The 23,436-nt window shown below is 43.0% G+C and overlaps 1 protein-coding gene across 6 annotated transcripts in view; it reads left to right on the top strand.

Moving 5' to 3' along the window:
- Positions 1–4,913: 4,913 nt before the first annotated feature.
- PRELID2 (PRELI domain containing 2) overlaps positions 4,914–23,436 on the top strand; it is a 597,505-nt gene continuing 578,982 nt past the window's right edge. For 3 of the 6 annotated variants that reach the window (XR_009737613.1, XR_009737615.1, XR_009737614.1), the window contains exons 1-2: positions 4,923–5,271; positions 21,165–21,222. Coding sequence is in view for 3 of the 6 variants with exons in the window: in XM_061423858.1 (XP_061279842.1) it covers positions 5,197–5,271; positions 21,165–21,222 (133 nt within the window). In the remaining 3 variants the exon portion in view is untranslated. Of the gene's footprint in view, positions 5,272–21,164; positions 21,223–23,436 lie in introns of all 6 variants that reach the window. The other 3 variants (XM_061423858.1, XM_061423856.1, XM_061423855.1) reach the window with 3 other exon arrangements.

Raw genomic sequence — 23,436 nt, 5'->3', positions numbered from 1 at the left:
CAGTTAGCCAATCAGCTCAAGTAGAGCCAACAGGTGCTGGGTCCTTTAATCTTTCAGTACACAGTCTTGGCCTTTTGTGGCCTCTTCACCAGGAGTGGGTGAGCAGCTTTCCACGGATATGTTCTGGAAGAAATTGATGTTCAGGATGGAGTGGGAGCCTAGGGTCTAGCCTTATAGGGTCTTCTGTGTCACACTCAGTTTCCAGCTGCTGTCTGGTTGCAGGTGCAGATTAGAGACACCATGAACTCCACAAGCAAATCATCTCCCCTTTGTGGGGCTGTGTGTAATCCCCCAGGGACACTGGTGTGTGTTTGTTTTCCTCTAAGGATGGGTTGGTGATATAGTAGAGTTGCTTTATACGTATATTCAATGTGTAACAGCTTTGGCACTTAACCCTCCACCCCACTTCTCATTCAATATTTCAAGGAAACGTGACCCATAGGTTTAGTAAAGTGGGGATTAAGAATTAACTAGTGGGTTTCACAATTTGGTTCTTGGTGACCTTGACAGCAGTAGGTTCAGTGGAATGCCAGGGGCTCAAACGGTTGGAGTGGGTTCAAGACATTATAAGAACAAAAATGGACCAGAGAATTGAAATGGAGCTGGCAGAAGATATGGGGTTAAGGGTGGGTGGATTTTTTTTTTTTTTAAGATGGACGAAATCACAATGTACTTGTATGGTGGCTGGAATGACCAGTAGAGAAAAAACTGACGATGCAAAAAAAGAGGGAGTGGATAAGGCTTGAGACATGTCCTTGAACAAGAAAGAGGACAAGGAATTTTAGGGATGTAGTAGAGCTGTGTAAGGGAGAAAAAGTTTTCCTTTACCCTTTTAGGGCCCCTGGCTGGATGTGAAAATTAAACTAACGATGACTATTAGGAGAAAAGCATTGTTGTTTAGTTGCTAAATCATGTCTGACTCTGCAACCTCATGGACTGCAGCCCTCCAGGCTCCTCTGTCCATGGAATTTCCTGGGCAAGAATACTGGAGTGGGTTGCCTTTCCTTCTCCAGGGGATCTTCCCAATGTCTTCTGCATTGCAGGCAGATTCTTTACCGCTGAGCCACCAGAGAAGTCCTAGAGAAAAGGATACAGATTTATTAACTGTAAGTTTTATAAGTGACATAGGAGCCTTCATAATGAAATGAAGACATGAAGAAATGGTTAAACATAAGAGTTTTTATTCTAGCTTTGATAAAGAGTCAGCAGTTGTGGAGAAGTATAGGACAAAGGGTATGATGAGGTAAGTGTAGTAAACAGGGGGAAACTTGGCAAGCTGTGTTTGTTCAGATTCTTCTTGGTGACCCTTCATCCTGGAGATAACGATGCTTCTTCCCTCTGGGTATAGAGAAAAGATCTGCTTCAGGGGAGGAGGGTAGGGGAAGGCCAGAGAGATCTTCCTGCTTCTGCAGTTTGGGCAGACTCCTTCAGTTTAAAACACCCTCAGTATACTGAGGTGCCATATTTTGGGCTACTGTGTTCTGAACCTCATCAGCTGGTTGTTAAACACAGCTATTATTAAATATTAAATTATATAAAATTACTACTAAACTATATTTTGAAAGGTAATAGATATTCAAAAAGCTTCCCTTCCTAATTCCATTACTACCTTTACCATGGTCTATATTCTTGCAGTTATGTCTGTAGTGTGTGCGTGATGGAAATGACACCACCCTGGTCGTTTAAAATTGACTGTGGTGGGAGTGTTTACACCACAGAAATTGCAGCCATTGGACATCAGGCCTTGTTTTGGTTTGATTTTTAATGTAGAGCTGTTTGTTAACCATCTGCAGCCCACGACTGGATGTGGTGGACAAGTGCAGAGATTGGCCCCAAAGTGTTAGCAGTTCGTCCACAAGAACAGGAGAGAAGGCAGGGCAAATGGACAGGTGGGTAGATATGACAGAGAGATGTTTCCTATTACTAAGTGAAAAAGGAAGCTACATAATCACTTGAGAATGAAGCTGGGGAGGGAGGTGTTGGAGGCTTGAAGAGAGAGGAGCCTGGGACACGAAGTGGATTAGAAAATTGCAGGGTTTTTGTTTATGGTCTAAGCGCCACTTAAAAGGCTCCTTGAGATTGGTTACAAATCTAAATAGAAGTCTGGGTGTACACTTTTCCTCCAGGCTTTCTCAGTGGTAAGGCAGTGAGTAAATGGAGAGATGGATTTATTCAAGGTTTTGCCAGATCAGAAGCAGAAGATATTAAGAAGAGGTGGCAAGAATACACAGAAGAACTGTACAAAAAAGATCTTCATGACCCAGATAATCACCATGGTGTGATCACTCACCTAGAACCAGACATCCTGGAATGTGAAGTCAGTGGGCCTTAGGAAGCATCACTACGAATAAAGCTAGTGGAGGTGATGGAATTCCAGTTGAGCTATTTCAAATCCTGAAAGATGATGCTGTGAAAGTGCAGCACTCAATATGCCAGCAAATTTGGAAAACCAGCAGTGGCCACAGGACTGGAAAAAGTCAGTTTTCATTCCAATCCCAAAGAAAGGCAATGCCAAAGAATGGTCAAACTACCGCACAATTGCACTCATCTCCAGGGACAGGGGAGACTGGTGGGCTGCCGTCTATGGGGTCGCACAGAGTCGGACACGACTGAAGTGACTTAGCAGCAGCACACGCTAGTAAAGTAATGCTCAAAACTCTCCAAGCCAAGCTTCAGCAATACATGAACCGTGAACTTCCAGATGTTCAAGCTGGTTTTAGAAAAGGCAGAGGAACCAGAGATCAAATTGCCAACATCCGCTGGATCATCGAAAAAGCAAGAGAATTCCAGAAAAACATCTATTTCTGCTTTATTGACTATGCCAAAGCCTTTGACTGTTTGGATCACAATAAACTGTGGAAAATTCTTAAAGAGATGGGAATACTAGACCACCTGATCTGCCTCCTGAGAAATCTGTAAGCAGGTCAGGAAGCAACAGTTAGAATTGTATATGGAACAACAGACTGGTTCCAAATAGGAAAAGGAGTACGTCAAGGCTGTATATTGTCACTCTGCTTATTTAACTTATATGCAGAGTACATCATGAGAAATGCTGGGCTGGAGGAAACCCAAGCTGGAATCAAAACTGCGGGGAGAAATATCAGTTACCTCAGATATGCAGATGATACCACCCTTATGGCAGAAAGTGAAGAAGAACTAAAGAGCCTCTTGATGAAAGTGAAAGTGGAGAGGGAAAAAGTTGGCTTAAAGCTCAACATGCAGAAAACTAAGATCATGGCATCTGGTCCCATCACTTCATGGCAAATAGATGGGGAAACAGTGGAAACAGTGGCTGACTTTATTTTTTGGGCTCCAAAATCACTGCAGATGGTGATTGCAGCCATGAAATTAAAAGATGCTTACTCCTTGGAAGGAAAGTTATGACCAACCTAGACAGCGTATTAAAAAGCAGAGACATTACATTGTCCACAAAGTTCCATCTAGTCAAGGCTATGGTTTTTCCAGTGGTCATGTATGAATGTGAGAGTTGGACTATAAGGAAAGCTGAGGGCAGAAAAATGGATGCTTTTGAATTGTGGTGTTGGAGAAGACTCTTGAGAGTCCCTTGGACTGCAAGGAGATCCAACCAGTCCATCCTAAAGGAGATCAGACCTGGGTTTTCATTGGAAGGACTGATGTTGAAGCTGAAACTCCAATACTTTGGCCACCTGATGTGAAGAGCTGACTCATTGGAAAAGACCCTGATGCTGGGAAAGATTGAGGGCAGGAGGAGAAGGTGACGATAGAGGATGAGATGGTTGGATGGCATCACTGACTCGATGGACATGGGTTTGGGTGGACTCCAGGTGTTGGTGATGAACAGGGAGGCCTGGCGTGCTGTGGTTCATGGGGTCGGACAGGGAGGCCTGGCGTGCTGCGGTTCATGGGGTCACAAAGAGTAGGACACGACTGAACGACTGAACTGAACTTGCCAGATCAGTGTGACTCTGTGTGTCACGGGTAAGCGAGATTATGCAATTATAAAGTAAAAGTCACTACCTCAGAGACTTCTCTGATTCATCTTAGCTAAAATTATGTCACCTGTAACTTTGACCTATTATCTTGTTTCTTTTTCTATTTTGTTTGTTGTTGTTGTTCAGTCGCTGAGTCGTGTCAGACTCTGCCACCCCATGAACTGCATGCCATGCAGCATGCCAGGCTTTCCTGTCCATTACTATCTCCTGGAGTTTGCTCACACTCATGTCCATTGAGTCAGTGATGCCATCCAAGGATCTATTTTACTTACTGGGTGTTAAATCATCTGATTGACTCATCCCACATGACAGAAGGGACTGTGCTTTCCTTACTGCACTGTGCTTAGCACATAGTAGGTGATCAGGAATTCATATGTTAAATAAGGTATTGGATTAATGGATTCACTGGCTTGTTTTTGTAAAATCTGTACAGTCGAGTGAAGACCATTCCAAATTCTTTTTGTATCTCTTGTTTCCTCTTCCCATGGTCTTTAACCTTTCATGAGTGTAGGAATTTCTTGACGGAGTCACACGCAGATACAGGCAATTTCTATGTACTTGAGACGCAACCTGGAGCCTCAGAGGCAACTGCCCAGGTCCTGTGAGGAATGCAGTTGTTGGCCTCTGTCACACTGAACTGGGCAACACTGAGGAGGGTTATATTACAGTCCCTAAACTCGGAGGGAGGGTAGTTTATGTATTTATTACATCTTTTTAGTGCTGCCAGTAGCGGCTTAAGTAAGGCTCCAAGCGAAGTGATGACAAAAACCCCAGCTGCAAGGTTCAAGACTCCCCAGCTGTGAGGTGGAAACTTGGGTCCGCAGAGGCACGCGTGGCGAGGCCGTGGGGGCGTGGCGAGGCCGTGGGGCGTGGCGAGGCCGTGGGGCGTGGCGTGGCGTGGGCGAGGTGTGATCAGACCGCGGAGGGGCGGAGCCGGAGTCAGGGCGGGGCGGGGCCGCTCCTGAGGCCTCCAGCCGACACCGCCCGGGGGCCCGGCACCTCCCTCGCCTGCCACCCGGACTGGCGGAAGGGGACGGGGAAGGGAAAGGGGGCGTGCCAACTGTCTGTTTTTCCGAGTGGACAATAAAGTTTCGAAAGTTTGAAAAAGGAAGAGAAAAAAATCCCCAAGCCCCTTAGGCTTCCCGGGCGTGGACGCCTGCGGCCCGGCTCAGACGGAGCTCTAGCGATAGTGTGCTGGCGGAGGCGTGGTCGGCGCGCCGGGATGGGGGTCACCGTGGACGTGCACGAGGTGTTCAAGTACCCCTTCGAGCAGGTGGTCGCCAGCTTCCTCCGAAAGGTATTCTGCCCGCTTGGTCTCGGCTGGGGCTCGCGTTTTCCCGCGCTGCCCCTGTGGCCAGGCCGTCTGCGCTCTGGGCAGCGTCGTCCGAAGTTCCCCTCCTCCATTCGGCTCCCTGCTGCCCGCGCGGAGGTCCGCATCCAGCTGCGGGCTTTGCCTCTGGGATGTGCCGGGCGAGGGCGGGGGTGGATTTCCTCGAAGGCTGTGCCTCCAGGATGAGGGAAAGGCTCAGTGCTTGGCATCACGTTCACACCCTGCCGCAGCTGGAGGGAGAGACGCGGGGAGCCCAGGTTCTGGAGCCCCTTTGAGGTTGCACAGGGCTTGTCGATGTCTCCAGTAAATACATCGTTTACTGAGTCAAAGCTAGTGGGGGCCGTTGATGCCGCCATCCTAGTTTACCCAGCACTGTCGTTCTACCACTTCACCCCTTTCTCTTTTATTAGCAGCTGTGGGACTTTGGGCGCCTCCGTGCCTTAGTTTTGTAATCTGTAAAATGGGAAAAATAATAATACCAATTTAGGAGTTGTGAGGATTCAAGTGAAATACTTCCTACAGAGTGCTTATCACAGTGACTGATGCTTGCCTAGTAAGTCCTTTGAAAAGTTATGGTTATTCGCGCTACTGTAAACTGTCCACTCTAGTCTCAATAGTCAGTGACCCTCTTTATCTCAAGAGCTTTTCTTGAAACTGTGGCTTGTAATGGTAGAATAGGAAATTCTTTGAAAAATCAAGCATCCAGACCTGGGATGTGGGACCCCTGGGTTCTAGTCTGGTTCTACTTTTAGTTAGTTCACTTGATGACGTTGGTCAAGGGTCATCTTCTCTCTCGAGGCTTCAGTTTCTTCATCTAAAGATGTGTTCTATTAAAAAAAGCACAGCCTAAGGGTTGAGAATTAGATTTTTATTGGGCAGACTTGCTGAGGACTTAAGCCTGGATATAGTCTCTCAGATAGCTCTGAGGGATTGGCTGGAAGAGGTTAGGGAGGAACCAGAATATATAAGTTCAAACAAAGAAAAAGATAGTTGACTGTCCAAAGATGACTGCTATCGAAAGAAAACCAGACATCTCAAGTTAATGGAATTAATGCTTTTCTGTGTATGGAATAATTCAAGAGTCTGGACTCAATTGAAATTCCTTTGATTAGGCTCCTTAACTGTCTAGGGCCTTCATCCTGTTTTTCTCTGTCCTGAATCCCCTCAGGGAGCACCCTCAGGATTTTTATGTCACAACATTGTGCGTTTACTGAAATGGCAGGTGACATTCTTTGTCTACAGATGAGAGTGTTGTATCAGAAGACCTTTCAGCTTACACATCTTAAGGGAGATTTGCAAGAATTGTATTTTATCTTGGGCAGACGCCACTGGCAATACTCTCTGGAACCCTGGAGATGGGTTTTTAAATTTATTAAAAAAAAATTATTTGACTGCATCCAGTCATAGTCAGAGAAGGCGATGGCACCCCACTCCAGTGTTCTTGGCTGGAGAATCCCAGGGGCGGTGGAGCCTGGTGGGCTGCCGTCTATGGGGTCGCACAGAGTTGGACATGACTGAAGCAACTTAGCAGCAGCAGTCATAATTGTGGCCTGTGGGATCCTTTTCTTTTTAGTTGCGGCATGTGAGGTCTAGTCCCCTGACCAGGGATTGAACCCAGGGCCCCTGCATTGGGAGCCTAGAGTCTGAGCCATTGGACCACTAGGGGATGTATGTTTTTTTTAAAAGACATAAGACCTGACCTCCATTAGAGGAGCTGGTACTGTTGGGGGTCCAGGTCACAGAGGAGTGAGTGGGACCCTGGTAATGATGGGGTTGCTATGGAGCCTTTTGGGGGCAGAATGCCAGCTTGTTGACATTGTTAATTGATCTCATATCTAAAATAGTACCTGGCACTTCCTAGGTACTCAGTATACATCTGATGAGTGATGAATGAATAAAGAAATATTTATTGATCTGATGTAGACTTTGCCTTAGACTAGGCTTCTGGGCCCTGAAGAGAAAAAGCTACCACCCCATTTTTTGTTAGGACTGGCACTTTGAAATGTGAGTTCTCCAATGGCACTGCTCCTTTGGAAAGCCTTTCTGGGTTGTCCCCGTCACAAGGTAATCTCTGCCTTGTCAGAGCTGGAGGGAGACTTTGGGCCTCAGTGACCATCTTTGACAGTGTTGGATAGTTCTGCATGTGTGTTTTTCCTCATTAGACTCTAATAAGCTTCCTCGGGGTAGGAAGCTTATTAGTGGAAGGAAGCTTACTGCAGAAGCATGTAGCACAGGGCCAGACTCATTTAGAGAATACCTGGCATGAGTCAGGCTTCTGGGCTAAATGCTTTTCTTGCCTTCAGCAGGTGTTTAAAGACACTTTTCTTCTGGGTAGCAGGCTCTGTTCTGGGTATGGGGCACCATAGACAGACCCTCTTCTCAGGGAGCTGATGGTCTCTAGTGGGTGTGACTAACATGAATAAATGATTAAGAAGCGAACAGATAACTCCAGCTGATGATGTGTGTTTATACAGGGAAAGCACACAGGTGTTGTGAAGTTTGGAGAGTGCCGTTAGGGAAGGCTTCCTCGAGAAAGTGGTGTTTGTGAAGTTATGGCCGAGGCATGAGAGGAGTTTCCTAGTTTCCTAGGGGTAGGGGGAGAAAGTGCTTTCCTACATTACCCTGTTTGTTCCTCCCAGCAGCTTCTGGAAGCAGTTATGGTGGACTTCCATTCTATTGTCTGGAGAAGCCGAGGTTCAGAGAAGTTTAAGTAACTTTTCCAAGTTCTTATAGCTAGCAAGTGGGAGAACCAGGATTTCAACACATCTGAATCCAAGCCCATACCCCTAATCACTAGGCTGTGCTACCTTGCACATAGTAGGCACTCAGATAATCATTGAGGGAATACAGTGTTGCAGACTCAGCTTTGCTGTGCTCTGTATCCAGTCTCAGTTTCTTTTTGCCTGCAATCTTCACTCAGGGTTTATTCATCTCTGTGGACCCCTTATGCCTGGTTTAAGGGTATAGCTTTGAAGATAAGAGGGGAGAAAATACATTGTTTCAGTTATCTCTTTGTGGTTGTTGTTCAGTCAGATATGTCCTAGTCCTACTCTTTGTGACCCCATGGACTGCAGCATGCCAGGCTTCCATGTCCTTCACCATCTCCCACAGTTTGCTCAAACTCATGTCCATCAAGTCAGTGATGTCATCCAACCATCTCATCCTCTGTCATCCCCTTCTCCTGCTGCCCTCAATCTTTCCCAGCATCAGGGTCTCTTCCAGTGAGTCAGCTCTTCTAATCAGTTGGCCAAAGTATTGGAGCTTCAGCTTCAGCATCAGTGAATATTCAGGGTTGATTTCCTTTAGATTGACTGGTTTGATCTCCTTGCTGTCCAAGGGACTCTCAAGAGTCTTCTCCAGCACCACAGGTTGAAAGCATCAATTCTTTGGTCTGCCTTCTTTATGGTCTGACTCTCACATCCGTACATGACACTGGAAAAAACATAGCTTTGACCATATGCACTTTTATTGGCAAAGCGATGTCTCTGCTTTTTAACATGCTGTCTAGGTTTGTCATAGCTTTTCTTCCAAGGAGCAAGCATCTTTTAATTTCATGGCTGCAGTCATTGTTTGTAGTGATTTGGGAGCCCACGAAAATAAAATCTGTCACCGTTTGCATTTTTTTCCCCATCTGTTTGCCATTAAGTGATGGGACTGGATGCCATGATCTTAGTTTTTAGAATGTTGAGTTTTAAACTGGCTTTTTTACTCTCCTCTTTTACTTTCAAGAGGCTCTTTAGTTTCTCATTACTTTCTGCCATTAGAATGGTATCATCTGCATATCTGAGGTTGTTGATATTCCTCCTGGCAATCTTGATTCCAGCTTGTGCTTCATCCAGCCTGGCATTTTGCATGATGTGCTCTGCATAGAAGTTAAACAAGCAGGGTGACAATACATAGCCTTGTTGTACTTCTTTCCCAGTTTTGAACCAATCAGTTGTTCCATGTCTGGTTTTAACTGTTGCTTCTTGCGATTATCTCTTGCTGTGTAACCGATCACCCTAAAATGTTTTAGAGGCCTAAACCAATGGTAAGCTTTTAATTCTCATGTTTCTGTGTTTCTGTGGATTGCCTGGGCTCAGGTGGGTGGTTTCTAGGTGCTTTGTGTTATAGCTGTGGTCACTTATCTAGCTGGGTTCAGTTAAGATCTGGAAGGATTCTTTTTTAAAATTAATTAATTAATTTATTTATTTTTGACTGTGCTGGGTTTTCATTGCTGTGCCCAGACTTTCTTTAGTTGCATTGATGGGCTTCTCATTTTGGTGGCTTCTCTTGTTTCAGACCACAACTCAGAGTCTTAACTACTGGACCCCCAGGCAAGTCCTAGAAAGAATTCTTATAAAGTACTTAGCAAAGTGCCTGGCACATAGTAAATAAAGACTGAGGAGGATATTTGAAAGGTAATGAGAGGGTAACAGGCAGGAAGGCCAGGGGTCTCCAAATGGAGGAAATAGCCTGCAAGTGTCAGACATTTTTATCTCTCTTAAGTGGCAGGAGGAAACAAACTAGCAATATTTTTTCCTTCTCTATACAAATTTAAAGGGAGGTTTCTCTTAAAATACTGTGTTGCCATAATGACACCCGGTTTCCCCTGAAGTTAGCTATTCTCGAGCCTAGAGATAACCAATGCCTTTTTCTTATGGAAACGTTTGTCTTAAGCTATGCTAATGTACTATGCCTTTACCCCAAACTCTGTCTCCAAGTCGGTTCCGCCTCTTGGCCCAGAACCTACTTGACAAACCAGTATGGATATTGTTCCCCTAATCTATGTAAATGAAACTATTTGTATGGTGGTCTGCCCTTCTTCAAGATTCAAGTTAATCATTTTATGGCCCAGGATAAACCATTTGGTGCCAAGATTATCCCAAAATGCATCTTATGCGTGAGGGGCCTGGTGCCATTCTGAATTTTAAGACATTCCTTTCTTTCATTTAACAGACTGCTAGTGACTATATAACATCCAGCTAAAGACTAGCAGGGGGGTACTCTTTCTGCCCCCTTCTGATGCCTATGTCAGAAGCTTTCTCTATCTCCTTTATACTTTAATAAAACTTTATTACACAAAAGCTCTGAGCGATCAAGCCTCGTCTCTGGCCCCGGATTGAATTCTTCTACTCCGGGGGCCAAGAATCCTGGTGTATTCGCGTGATTCAACAACAACCTTTCAGTAAGGCCAGGGAAAGAGGAGGAGAACACCTGCAGAAAAGGTCTAGAGATGGGTCAGTGCACTTCTAGTCACAAAGCAGTCCTTCCAGAGATCCCTGGATGGGGCTAAGGGGCTATCTCTAGGAAGTCAGTAAATTCGTTTGCTGTGAGAATTTTCACCTTCATTTAAAGTCATGAGCTGGAAGTCAGTAGCCCTGGAGTCCATTCATTGTGCTTCCTTCAGTACGAGCAGTTTTGGGGTGGCCTTGGGAAAGAGTTTCCACCATTCTAGACTGTGCCCTTGTGCAAATTAGAAAGAGGCATCGTTGAGGTGGTTTATCCCATAAGCTCGCAGTAAATGGGACTAGTGGGAAGTCTGCGGACTGTTAATACAAGTTAGAAAGAAGTGCTCCTTCTTCTCTGTGGTTGTAGCCCTGTGCTCCCTGGCCTGCTTGGCTGGAAAACCTTGTGCAGTCGGCAACATGCACAACCGTGTGAGTCAGCCCTGCTGTCTTAAGTTCTTGCATGTGGAATGTTATGCTGTGTACCCCACCAATCTCCCAGTATTTTTGTGAGAAGCAAATGTCTAACAGTTGACAAAATTTTTTTTAAGCATAAGGTAGTAAAATGATCCTTTTGGCAAAATACACTTTTCTTTTTCTTTTAGTCTTTATGTATTTTTTTTTTTTTTGGATTCAAAGGAAAGTGCTTTGCAGAAGGGACAATCATCTGAGGATCTCTGGGAAGCATTTAATCTGATGTTGCACAATGGTATGTTTGAAGGCGCTACAGCAGTGAGGAAATTCTATTTTAAACGGAGTCTACTGATCTCTGGCTTTTGGTATGTTAGGGCTTGCCTTCCAAGTTATAATATCCTACTATTTTTAAAGCCTTAGGAATGTTTGCTCTTCTTACACCTGCCTGTTGGATACCACAGGCAATATATTAGCTACATGCTTTCAAAGTTAAGTGGCACCTTGAAAACAAACACCTCAATACTCTTTGTTCGTGGAGTGTAATGTGTCTCAATGAACTCTTCACGGAGGAATGCTGTGAAAACCAAAATGGTTTATTCATCAGATGCTAAACTGTACTTGCTGTGAACTAGTGTCAGTGCTCTTGACAGTGTGTTTTGGTTTGTTTCTTTGTATGACTCTCAGCTTTGTACTTCTCATCATTTATAGCTGCTTCCTTTCTTTTACTTAAAACACCCAGAAACAGAGCCCACTACTGCATAGGTGGATATAGCAGCTGCTAGGCTGCCCCATCTTTGAAAGCTCGTGTGGGCTCTTTCATGGGCTTGCCTTGCATGGTGAACTGGATTCCTATATTTTTTAAAAGTTTCTTTCTAAAAGATGTCCTAAGTTTTGTCTACCTGGAATTGAAAGTCATAAAGAAGGACTCAGAGAGCATTGATTGTGCCTGGATTTTTCTTGTTTATTCTCTAATGAAACCAGAGAAGTTACGGTTTTTCTCACCATCGAGTTGTTCAGGTTCATTGTCTCTTTCTTTTTTGTTTAATTATTGGCCATGCCATGTGGCATATGGGATCTTAATAGTTCCTGGACCAGGGATGGAACTTTCACCCCCCTGAATCCGAAGTGTGGAGTCTTAACCACTGAACTGCCAAGGAAGCCCTTCAGGTTGATTTTCTTGTTATCCTATAGGCAAAAAAGAGCCATTGCGAATAGAGTGTAAGCTTCCTGGGTGGAGGTTTTATCATCTGTTCTTGATGTATCTCAAATATCCAAAGAGATCATGAACATAGTAGACAGTCAGCAAATCCTTATTGAATGAATGAGTGAAATATTCTCTTCTGGGATTTAGCCTTGTGCAATTTCAGGCTGAAGTTGGTGTGGGATTCAGTAGCATGTCCGTCCTTTGGGTACTGTAACAAAATGGACAGAGTAAAATAATTTCTCTGCTTCAACACAGTGGCTTCAGGTTTTATTTATTCTAGCCAGGAGCCTGATGTTCTGAACAAAATGGTTTGAATGTTTACCCTTAAACTCATAAAGGAGATTTATGAATGGCTATTTCCATTTAGAGTAGAAAGTTGATTGGGTAATTAATAATGTTTCCATTTCTGATCCTGTCTTTTCTCCCTTGCAAATCTGGCACTTAAATGTGTAGAACATCTCTCTGTGCAGAGTTCCTGAAATATTTGAGATAGACCTGTATTTCCAAAATAAGTGATCTGACAAATGATAGGCCTGGGTTAACATGTGGTTATTTATCTTTTTGTTCACACTGTGATAGTCCTTCTTCACTTTTAACTTCCTCTCCTCAATTCTATTAGAAAATTAAGCACAACAGGAAGGAGAAGTTACAGAAAGGAAGAGCGTGGGCTCTGACATCAGCTGGGGTCCGGGAGCTTTTAGCTGTGAGTTTGGGCAAGTCAGTTCACTTTTCTATGCCGCAGTTTCCTCATTTGCAAAATACTAATAATACTGTCTTCTGGAGTCATTGGGAAGAAGTAAGTTAGATAATGAACACAGTGCATACAATATTCATAGTGTAATGTAGCCACATGGTAGGTGCCACACAGTATCTCTTGCAGAGATGTTTACTAACTTGGAGTAATAAAGGGGAGAAGGTGAAAGTGTTCAGTCATTCAGTCGTGTCTGACTCTTTGTGACCCCATGGGCTGGAGCCCACCAGGCTCCTCTGTCCATGAAATTCTCCAGGCAAGAATACTGGAGTGGGTTGCCAGTTCCTTCTCCAGGAGATCTTCCCAACCCAAGGATTGAGCCTGGGTCTCCCACACTGCAGGCAGACTCTTTACCAAGTGAGCCACCAGGGAAGTCAGTAGTGAGCATGAATAAAGGTGTGCATTTGCATTATGATTTATTTTTTAATTGGCATTTAAATAGTACCAAAGCATACTTGGTAAGTTACCTAGTAGAGATTATGGCTTAATCAGTGCCTGGAAGATAGGAGATTTTTAGCTGTCAAAGAACTAATCGTTAAACATTCTTTATGTGTTTTCTAATAGAAATTCACAATAGATCTGTGTATCGTTTGGCCTCTGGGAGATGAAAAGCTAAGTAAAACATAGCCCTGGCCTCAAGGAGTTTCCTGTTATGGGGGATAAAGGGAGATAAGTTATTTTGTATTTTTTGTAATAAGTGCCTTCTTAAAGGCATATCACAGACATACCCTGTAGGGCAAGATTGATGTTTTAATTATTGGTAGCTCAGATGGTAAAGTCTGCCTACAATGCAGGAGACTGGAGTTCGATCCCTGGGTTGGGAAGATCCCCTGGAGAAGGAAATGGCAACCTACTCCAGTATTCTTGCCTGGAGAATTTCATGGACAGAGGAGCCTGGTGGGCTCCAGTGTATGGGGTCGCAAAGAGTCGGACACAACTGAGCGACTTCACTTCACTTCACTTTACAAGAGCTTTGAGAGTACAGAGTACTCTCTGCTCCAATGCAGTGCTTTCCTTCATGCTTGTGGGCAGGAAAGTATCTGGGAGTACTCACACAAATTATGAATTGGTTAAAGCATGAGCTTGTAAGGTTTTACTAATCTAGAAATATTAGAAACATCTATTAATTTTTGAATAATCTTTTAAATATATCTGGATTGCAAATGGATACTATTAATATACTTAATATCACACCACAGTAAATTACAAGATAAAGACTGAAGTCTTGAAACTAAGTTTTCAAAAATATTGATTTGTTTTTTAGTAGTAAACCAGTAAGGTGCCGAATTATTTCCTTGAATTCCTATAACAGCTCTTTGAGGTGTGGCCTTTTTGTTTTGTTTCGTTTTCTAATTTCACAGATGAAGAAAGGAAGGCAGACTGAGATAAAATAATTTTTCTGAGATTCCCATAGGTGGGCTTCAACTCAGGTCTCTTGGATTCTAAAATCCTTTCTGTTTTCCAGACTGTCTTTAATTTTGTTTACTTCTTAAGCTTTCATCAACTTACAAAATGTTGCAGAACCAGAAAATTCCAGTATCCTTAACTTCCCCAAATACTGTATAGTTTATAAAATGAGGGAATTACCGCTGATACCACGTTAACTCTTATAACGGACATTATTCAAATTTTGGCACTTGCTTACTAATATGATATTTTTTTCAGTATAGGATTCAATCCCGTGCTCTGGGGTCCAGGATCCCACTTTGCATTTAGTTGTGTCTTTGTCTCCTCCTCAGTTCCTTGGTGCTCTCCTGAATCCTGGTTTCTTTCGAACAGTACCTGTCAGTTATTTTGTAGACATTGTATCTCTAAATGGTTGGGTTTGTGTATGCCTTTAATGTTTAGGGAAGAGGATGTTCCTTTGTACAATTGTATAAATGATACTTTTTAAAGAATTTCATCATGTCGTTGCCCATCATTGGGACATTTTGGCATGAATGAGGGTGGCTGGCCATTGTTTAGAATCAGAACTTGCCTACCAGGAGGGCCTTTGAGGACCATCTGGTGGGCCGTCGGCCGGGGTTCACAGGTGGCAGCATCACGGTCTGCAGGTCCTGGCTTCTTGTCCTTTGTTCTGTCTACTTCATCCTCCTACTGAAGAGGCCAGTGAACAACCATTTGAAATGTCTGCTGACTTCACTGTGTTTAGTCTTTGATATTGACATTTTGATTAATCACTTGATCTTGGTATTTTATAATATTTTATTTTACAATCAACTGTGCTTTTCTTCTAAGATAGACTGTTGCATGTAGCTCGTAAAGGGAGTTTGGCACAGCCCACGGTGATTTCTTTGTGTAACTAAATGCCAAATCTCTTTCAGCAGCTCTATCCCTCTGCATGCATGCATTTGGCAGCAGCCTGGGTAGCAAAGATTCCCTTAATGCTTATAAAAGTAATATGTTAACATCCCAGACTGATTTGAGGTCCCTATGGCCTTCTTTGCAGGACTAATACAGATACATCAGCTAACTGCTTCCTTGTGCTTGTGCTGTCTTGGATAATGCTGTTTGCAAGTTGGTAAACAATGGCTCCTTTGGAGGTCATTGACTTTTTTGTGTGCGAGTTTTATAAAAGGCAGGCACTGACTTCTGGCTTTTTTGGGAAGTTGGCATTTTATTTAGATATTTATTAAGAAAATTTTTTTGGCTGTGCGGAGTCTTTGTTGCAGCATGTAGACTTCTAGCTGTGGCCTGCTGGCTTACTTGCCTGGTGCCATGTGGGATCTTAGTCCCCCGGCGAGGGACTGAACTCATGTTCCCTGCATTGGAAAGCGGATTCTTAATTTGGACCACTAGAGAAGTCCCGAAAGTTGATATTGTAGTAGCTCCACTCTCTTAAGAGTAAGCTTTATGAAAGCTAATTATATTTCTCCCTCATGTAAATAAGAAAGGTAAATATACCCTGTCTTCATGAATCTACTCCCAGAAGTATATTGACTGTTGTTCCTGTAGTTAGATACTCTCTCTTGGCCTCTCACTCGTCATAGCTAAGTGTTTGTTTTAATGTTTATGGTGTTTTTTACCTCTTATTTTGCAGTTTCTGGCTTCTTGCCTTTTAATATGTAAAAACAAATGAAAGCAAGGTATATGACAATGTAGGAGGAGGCTACATTTTACCCTTGTTAGACTTCAGTTCAGTTCAGTTCAGTCGCTCAGTCGTGTCCGACTCTTTGCGACCCCATGAATCGCAGCACGCCAGGCCTCCCTGTCTATCACCAACTCCCGGAGTTCACTCAAGTTTACATCCATCGAGTCGGTGATGCCATCCAGCCATCTCATACTCTGTCGTCCCCTTTTCCTCCTTCCCTCAATCCCTCCCAGCATCCGAGTCTTGACTTACATACATATAATATAAGCAGTGATATTTGCAATACATTTATATCTTAAGAAAAGGTAAAGGACTAGTTTATATATTGTGTGAAGAAAGTAAGAATTGTAAGTAAATTCAAAATGATCTCAAATATACCTTGAAAAATCCCTCATGTCACCCAGAACGTTTGGCAAATGTGCAGATCTCTGTGAGGTAGTTCTTAGCCACTGCAGTCTGTGGTCCACTGGATGTACCAGGTCCAAGGACGGTAAGGGTTCTTGGCTGATATCTGGCTCATCAGACCACTTTGCTTCCATGAAGAGTCATCAGTGTGAAGTAGAAACCGGAAGATCCCAGGGTTGCCCTGCACATGGTCAGGCTTTATGCCATTATGGTTTTTTGTTTGTTTCTGTTTTATTTTAAAGATTCTTTTTTTAAAAATGTGAACCACTTTTTTTTCCAAGTCTTTATTGAATTTGTTACAATACTGCTTCTGTTTTTTGGCTGTGAGTCATGTGGGATCTTAGTTCCCTGACCAGGGATCGAACCAGCACCCCCTGCCTTGAAGAGCGAAGTCTTCACCATTGGACTTTCGGAGAAGTCCCATATGCCATTATGTTATTAACACGAGACTCCTTATCTTAATGCATTTTAATAGATTTACTTGTTTTGAGGAGGATGAAATGAGGTATAATACACATGGGGCCCTCTACTCCAGCACTCTGCTCAGATAGTAGATGCTCAGTAAGTCTTTGATGTGCTCGATCATGATCTAGCTTGATCCTTTCCACTGTCACACTGTGTTTGTAGAGGTGTCCAGAGAAACCTGGTCACCTGCTTCCTGTCTTCCCAAATTGGCATTCCTGGTGGTGACCTTCTCTGAGCTGGCTTCCCTCTCTGGGTCCCTTGTTATCTGACTTCAGATACATTTTTGTGAGTTAAATCATGAATGTTCAAGTTACTACAAGATGGTGTCAGATCATTTCAAGTGATGCCAGGTAGGGGGAGCCTCAGCACAATAAATCTTTAAAGAAACTTGAAATATATGCCTTTCATGTCACAGTATTTAGCTTTTGTAAATAGACCTCTGATTTCTTTTCCCATTCTTCTATGGAAGGAAACTTGAGGCTCCACATCTATTCAACTGCAAAAGTAGTTGCACAGGAAAATGACCTGAATCTTGTAAATGAGTTTACTGATATGAATAGTCTGGGATTTCTTGTGTTTGACTGAGACAACTTCCATATTACTTTGTAATTTATAAGAATTGTCTAGTTAGTGACCCTTAAGTGTTTTACCTGGAGGAGGGCATGGCTACCTACTCCAGTATTCTTGCCTGGAGAATCCCTATGGACAGAGGAGCCTGGCGGGCTACAGTCCATGGGGTTGTATAGAGTTGGACATGACCGAAGCGACTAAACATAAATATTTTACAATGGCCCCTCTTCACAATTCCCATCCTATTATCCCTATGATTTATTTTGTCATTATTTTATTTTATTTTCTAACATGTAAAATTTCTAAGAATCTACAGTTTTGTTTGTTTTATTCCTTTATCCTTAGTGCATTGAACAGTGCCTGCATAGTCAAGAAAATTGTTAAATGAAGAATGTTTTTGCTATTATTTAAATCGATATCCTTTACCTTAGGGGATTCCCTGGTGGCTCAGACGATAAAGCGTCTGTCTGTAATGCGGGAGACCCGGGTTCGATCCCCAGGTCTGTAAGATCCCCTGGAGAAGGAAATGGCAACCCACTCTAGTACTTTTGCCTAGAAAATTCCATGGATGGAGGAGCCTGGTGGGCTACAGTCCATGGGGTCGCAAAGAGTCAGACATGACTGAGTGACTTCACCTTTACCTTAATAAGCAAATATTAAAGTTATAGAAAAGCATAAATAAAGCATTTGAGTTTGTTGTTGTTCAGTCACTCAGTCGTGTCTGACTCTTTGCGACCCCATGGACTGCAGCACAACAGGCTTCCCTGTCCACTATCTCCTGGAATTTGCTCAGACTCAATGTCTGTTGAGTCAGTGATGCTGTCTAACCATCTCATCGTCTGCTGCTCCTTCTTCTTTTGCCTTCAATCTTTCCCAGCATCAGGGTCTCAAAGAATTGGCTCTTCTTTGAGTTTGTAATCTTTAGGAATTTCACTGCTAATTTTGTGCAGTAATCAGAACTTAGGAAATTTTTATCATTAGCCCTCTCTGGTGATTACATTTACAGCTTCTTTTGTAATTTAGTTCAGCCATCTTCCTGCTATTTACAGTGTATTTCTAATATTCATCAGTCAGGGTATATTGATGAATATAAGACAGTGTGTAAACCAGAATTAGAGTAGAGGCAGGATTCTCATATTCTCATTTTACCTTAGTATAAAAGTTCTGATGTATACATACACACACACTTAAAAATTGAGGGCATCTGTGTGAGTCTCAGGTATCTTGCTAACTTCAAGGGTGTTGTGTGAGGCCCCCTTCCTGAGAAACACAATAGTTAAACCTGATCCCCTGTGGTGAACATTATCTTCAAAAAAACACTGAAAGTTAAACTTTAAGAAAACAGGCATCATAATTTTGAGCATTTTTTTTTCCCTGTGGCAAACATGAATGAATGAACAAATAAATAAATATTTAAAAAGCCATGTTGGGGAATTCCTTGGTTGTCCAGTTGTTAGAACTTGATGCTTTCAGTGCCAGAGTTGGGTTTGATCCTTGGTCACAGAACTAAGATACTGAAAGTCTTTCAGTGTGGTCCCCCCGCCCCCCCCCCCACCCGCCAAAAAAAAAAAAGTGTTGTTGATTAATTCTCAAAATTGCAGTTGTCCTGATGGAGGTGTGACTGGCAGAGTTTACGGCCTGAGGTCTGGTTTGGGGTTGAGGATGCTGAGAATGGAGCCCAGTGCTCTCTTCATAAATTGGTCCCTTGGTCCCTGAAGGGGGTAAGGTTTAGTTTCCACATCCATCCTGGAGGTCAGTGAGGTTTATCTTCTAGATGGTTCATTCATTCAGCAGATATTCATTGAGTGCCTACTATGTGCCAGGCACTGCTAGGTGATGGAGACAGAGAAGCCCTGCTCTTTCAGAGTCTGTATTCTAACCCCTTGTCCTTTTGGGCCACAGATATCTTTAAGAATGTTCCCTGAAGATCAGTCAGCCTCTTATATACACATACATACACACATGGATGCTCACAGGCACACAGCTGCTGCGGGGTTGGGGAGAACCCTGCTCATTGAATTTCCTTTACCATTTCCTGGGTTCAGAAGGCTTACAGCTCAAGCTTACCAAGTGGAGGGCCCTGTCTCCTACCCACGCCCCCATCTGTCTGCTGCCCTGGTCTCCCCCTCAGCACTTTATGCTGCTTTGGATGGGACTTGCCTGTGATTTTCCTTTCGGATTAGATCTCACTATGAAGCAGTATGCCTCTGGGAACAGAACCTGAGGGGTGCTCAGCAGGCCTGGTGAACAGCCTGCTTGTCCTACAGCTTTGAGGACTTCTACGCTCTAAGTCTCCTTTTTTGCATCTGCGACATGGAAAGGGTGGGATTTGAGTAACTGAGATGTTTGAAAATAGGTTAGGTGGGCAGGCCTTGAAGGCAAAGGAAAGTATCTGTGGCTAAATTACAGTCTTGACGCTCATTAACTGATTTTAAGCAAATTACCTAGTTTATCCAAGTCTTATTTCTCACAGGTGGAAGGGAGAAAAAAAAAAAAAACCCAACATGGAACTCAAGGAATAGTTTTGAAAATCAAACTGAAATAATGTATTAAGCTGCCTAGGACAAAAATGGTAGCTATTATCAGCTCTTTTAACATCCAAATTGTGTTTCAGGGGAATTTAATCCATAAATAAAGTATTTATTTTGCACTTTTTTCTTTATTGAAATATAGTTGATTTACAGTGCTGTGCCAGTTTCTGCTGTACAGCCCAGTGACTCAGCTGTGCACATATATATACTTACTTATTGAGGACCCGGCATAGACTTCTGTGATTACACTCCTGTGATGCTGACCCAGCCCACCAGGCAATAGTAAAGGACAATAGTGAAGAATGCGCTGTGTTTTAGGCCGGGTTTAATTTTGTGGCTCTACTATTAACCAGCTGGCTGACCTTAAGTTTTCTGATTTTCTTTAGTTTCCATTTAGTTTCTGAAAGACAATGATATCCCATAACCCAGTCACAACAGAGAGGCTGATTTTAAAAAAGATCATGCAAGTAAAGCATTTAGCACAGTGCCTTGTACAAAGAATACTCCTGAGTTATGTAACGCTGGTTCAATATTATAGTATTATTATTGTTGCTGTTCAGTGCTCAGTCATGTCCAACTCTTTACGACCCCATGGTCTGTCCATGGAATTCTCCAGGCAAGAGTACTGGAGTGGGTTGCCATCCCCTTCTCCAGGGGATCTTCCTGACCCAGGGATGGAACCCTGGTCTCCCGCATTGCAGGCCAGACTCTTTACCGTCTGTGCTACTAGGGAAGCCCAGTATTATTATTAAGCTTAACCTAACCTTCCCTTCTCCACCCAGAGCTAGGCTGACTCCAACAGGTACAATTGGTAACAGCATCTCACTTATCTATTCTGAATTAGTAAAATTAAGACATTTGATTGCAAACTAGCCTTAGAGATTGCTTGTGCATGTATGTGAAGTCACTTCAGTTGCATCAGACTCTGTGGCCCCATGGACTATGGCCCACCAGGCTCTTCTGTCCATGGGATTCTTCAGACAAGAATACTGGACTGGGTATCCATTCACTTCTCCAGGTGATCTTCCCAACCCAGGGATCGAACCTGCATCTCCTGGGTCTCCTGCATTGGCAAGCAGGTTCTTTACCGCTAGCGCCACCTGGGAACCCCCTAGAGATTGCTTGAAAAAGATTTACAGTTCCTGCAAATAAGTGGTTGCTATAAAGTAATTCATTTTGCCAAAAAATGAATGGTAATTTTTCTTTGTGTGTTTTTATTTAGTATCCAAACCCCATGGATAAAAATGTCATCTCCGTAAAAATTGTGGAGGAAAGAAAAGGTAAGTATTACTGAGTTTTGTAAAGATGTGTGTCTGTGTGTGTGTGTGGCCTGTGATATTTTAAACATATCTATTAACAGGTATAGTTCTGCATTCGAGGTGGCTGATCAGAAAGAGCACCCAGCCTTTCCAGCAGTAGAAGACTTGCCATTCACTCTTGTCATCTTCTCCATTAAGAATTGATGACAGCTGTGACAGTTACCATTTTTCAAAACTTAATGTGTACCGGGGACTTTTATTTTTATTAACTTAATCCTCAGAACGATATAATTCCTTTTTAATGAATGAAGAAACCAAGGTATAGAGAGGTTAAGTAACTTAACTGATGTTACATGGCTTTGTCCTTTAATATATTCACATATCATTTTATGACAAAATAGGTGTGACTAATAGCACGTATATGAGATGTGACTGTAAAGTGATTGGATTATGGAGTCAGAACTGTGCTTAACAATATGGTTCACTATTGACTAGAGCAGGGCTTGACAAATTATCTTTGTGTGGCCTGTTGTTGTAAATAAAGTTTTATTGGCACCCAGCTATGCCCATTTTTTTATGTGTTATCTGTGCTTCTTTCCTTATCACAACAGTAGATTTGTAACAGAGACTGTATGGCTCACAAAACCTAACATTTATTTATTATCTGGCACTTTACAGAAGATGTTTATTGACTGCTGGACTGGAGTGTAGGGGTCTTTCCTGTTCTGTCATTCACATCTCTGGTAGAAGTGTTTTCACTCTCAGTGTTTGAACTCGAGAGTTGGGCAATGAAGGAAGCTATAATGGTGCTCATTGTCAAAGTATAAACCTTTGGAGACAGGCAGGTCCGGTCTACCAGGCTCTTGAACCTCTTCTAGGAAAACATGAGATGCTGCTCTTTATTTCATGACTCTGAGGCCTTCTCTCTGCTTGGTGAAGAGAGAACTATCTTTGTGAGGGTCTTTTCTGCATTTCTATAGCTCTATAAATACGATGAAAAACGATTTTCTCAGGTACCTGTACTCATGGGAGAAAGGTTGTACATGGTATTAGAGAAGTTTGATTTCAGGTCCTAATTTCGTTCCTATCTACATGACCTAACTTCTTGGAGGCTCTATTTCTTCTTCTTTCAAATGGGAAAGTAATCACAGCCTGTCTTTAGGTTGTTGAGAAGAATCAAGCAATAGAACAGCATGCATATTCCAAAGTGGTTAATTATAATTTCTGCCGTTGACAGGGGCATCTTCACCTCCAGGAGTAGCTCATCCATTTTCTCTATGTGTGCTGCAGACTTTGGATGAGATGGCCAAAGGGTGCCAGTGGCCAGAGGAGATGAACCAGTTTCTCATCCTCCCAACAACTTCAGAGTATTCAGGGTGTTTGCACCAAGGTTCAGGACTATTATAGTGTTATAGTCCAAGCTTTGAGAAACCGTGAAGGAACTTGGCTGAGTCATGTACTTCACAGAGCAAAAGACAACACTTCAGAGTTTATATTTTTCTCTGATTCGCTTTCCTTTTTTTCAACTCAAATTTATCACATTTTTTTGATACCCTTAATACTATTCTGTAAACTTTTTTCCGGAACAGAATAGTTCTAGCCACAGAGAGTCTGCTTCCCTATGACAGAAGAGTATGCCCAATGTAATAATAATAGGTTTAAATTCGTAGCCAGAAATTGGTGCTTGAAAACTCATTTGGTACAGAAGGTGACAGAATTAGATTCTCCATTGTTTTGTTAAAACATGTTAAACATTAGCTGGAGCTGAGCAGAAGGCTCATTGGCCATGACCACTGGAGTTGTTGACATTGATAGTCCAGAGCAGTGAACAATTTGTGTCTTTTTAAAGGTCTCATTGGAGACTTCAGAAATAGACTTTCTTATTTTATTACTTTAAAAACTTTCTTTTGGTTGTACCCTACGGCATGTTGGACCTTAGTTTCCAGACCAGGGATCGAACCCATGCTGCCTGCATTGGCAAGAGGAGTCATAACCACTGGACTGCTGGGGAAGTCCCCATTTGCAATTCTTTTGTCCTTGACTTTAGAATGTGCTTCACTGGTGGCTCAGATGGTAAACAGTCCGCCTGCAATGCAGGAGACCTGGGTTTGATCCCTGGGTCGGGGAGATTCCCTTGGAGGAGAGCATGGCAACCCACTCAAGTGTTCTTGCCTGGAGAATCCCATGGACAGAGGAGCCTGGTGGGTTCACAGATATTTGGAGAGATTTGGTGAA

Source organism: Bos javanicus, chromosome 7 (assembly GCF_032452875.1).
Source record: "Bos javanicus breed banteng chromosome 7, ARS-OSU_banteng_1.0, whole genome shotgun sequence".
In the NCBI taxonomy this organism is placed as follows: domain Eukaryota; kingdom Metazoa; phylum Chordata; class Mammalia; order Artiodactyla; family Bovidae; genus Bos; species Bos javanicus.
The sequence above is the reverse complement of the archived record's forward strand: the minus strand, read 5'-3'. Positions and strand labels throughout refer to the sequence as shown.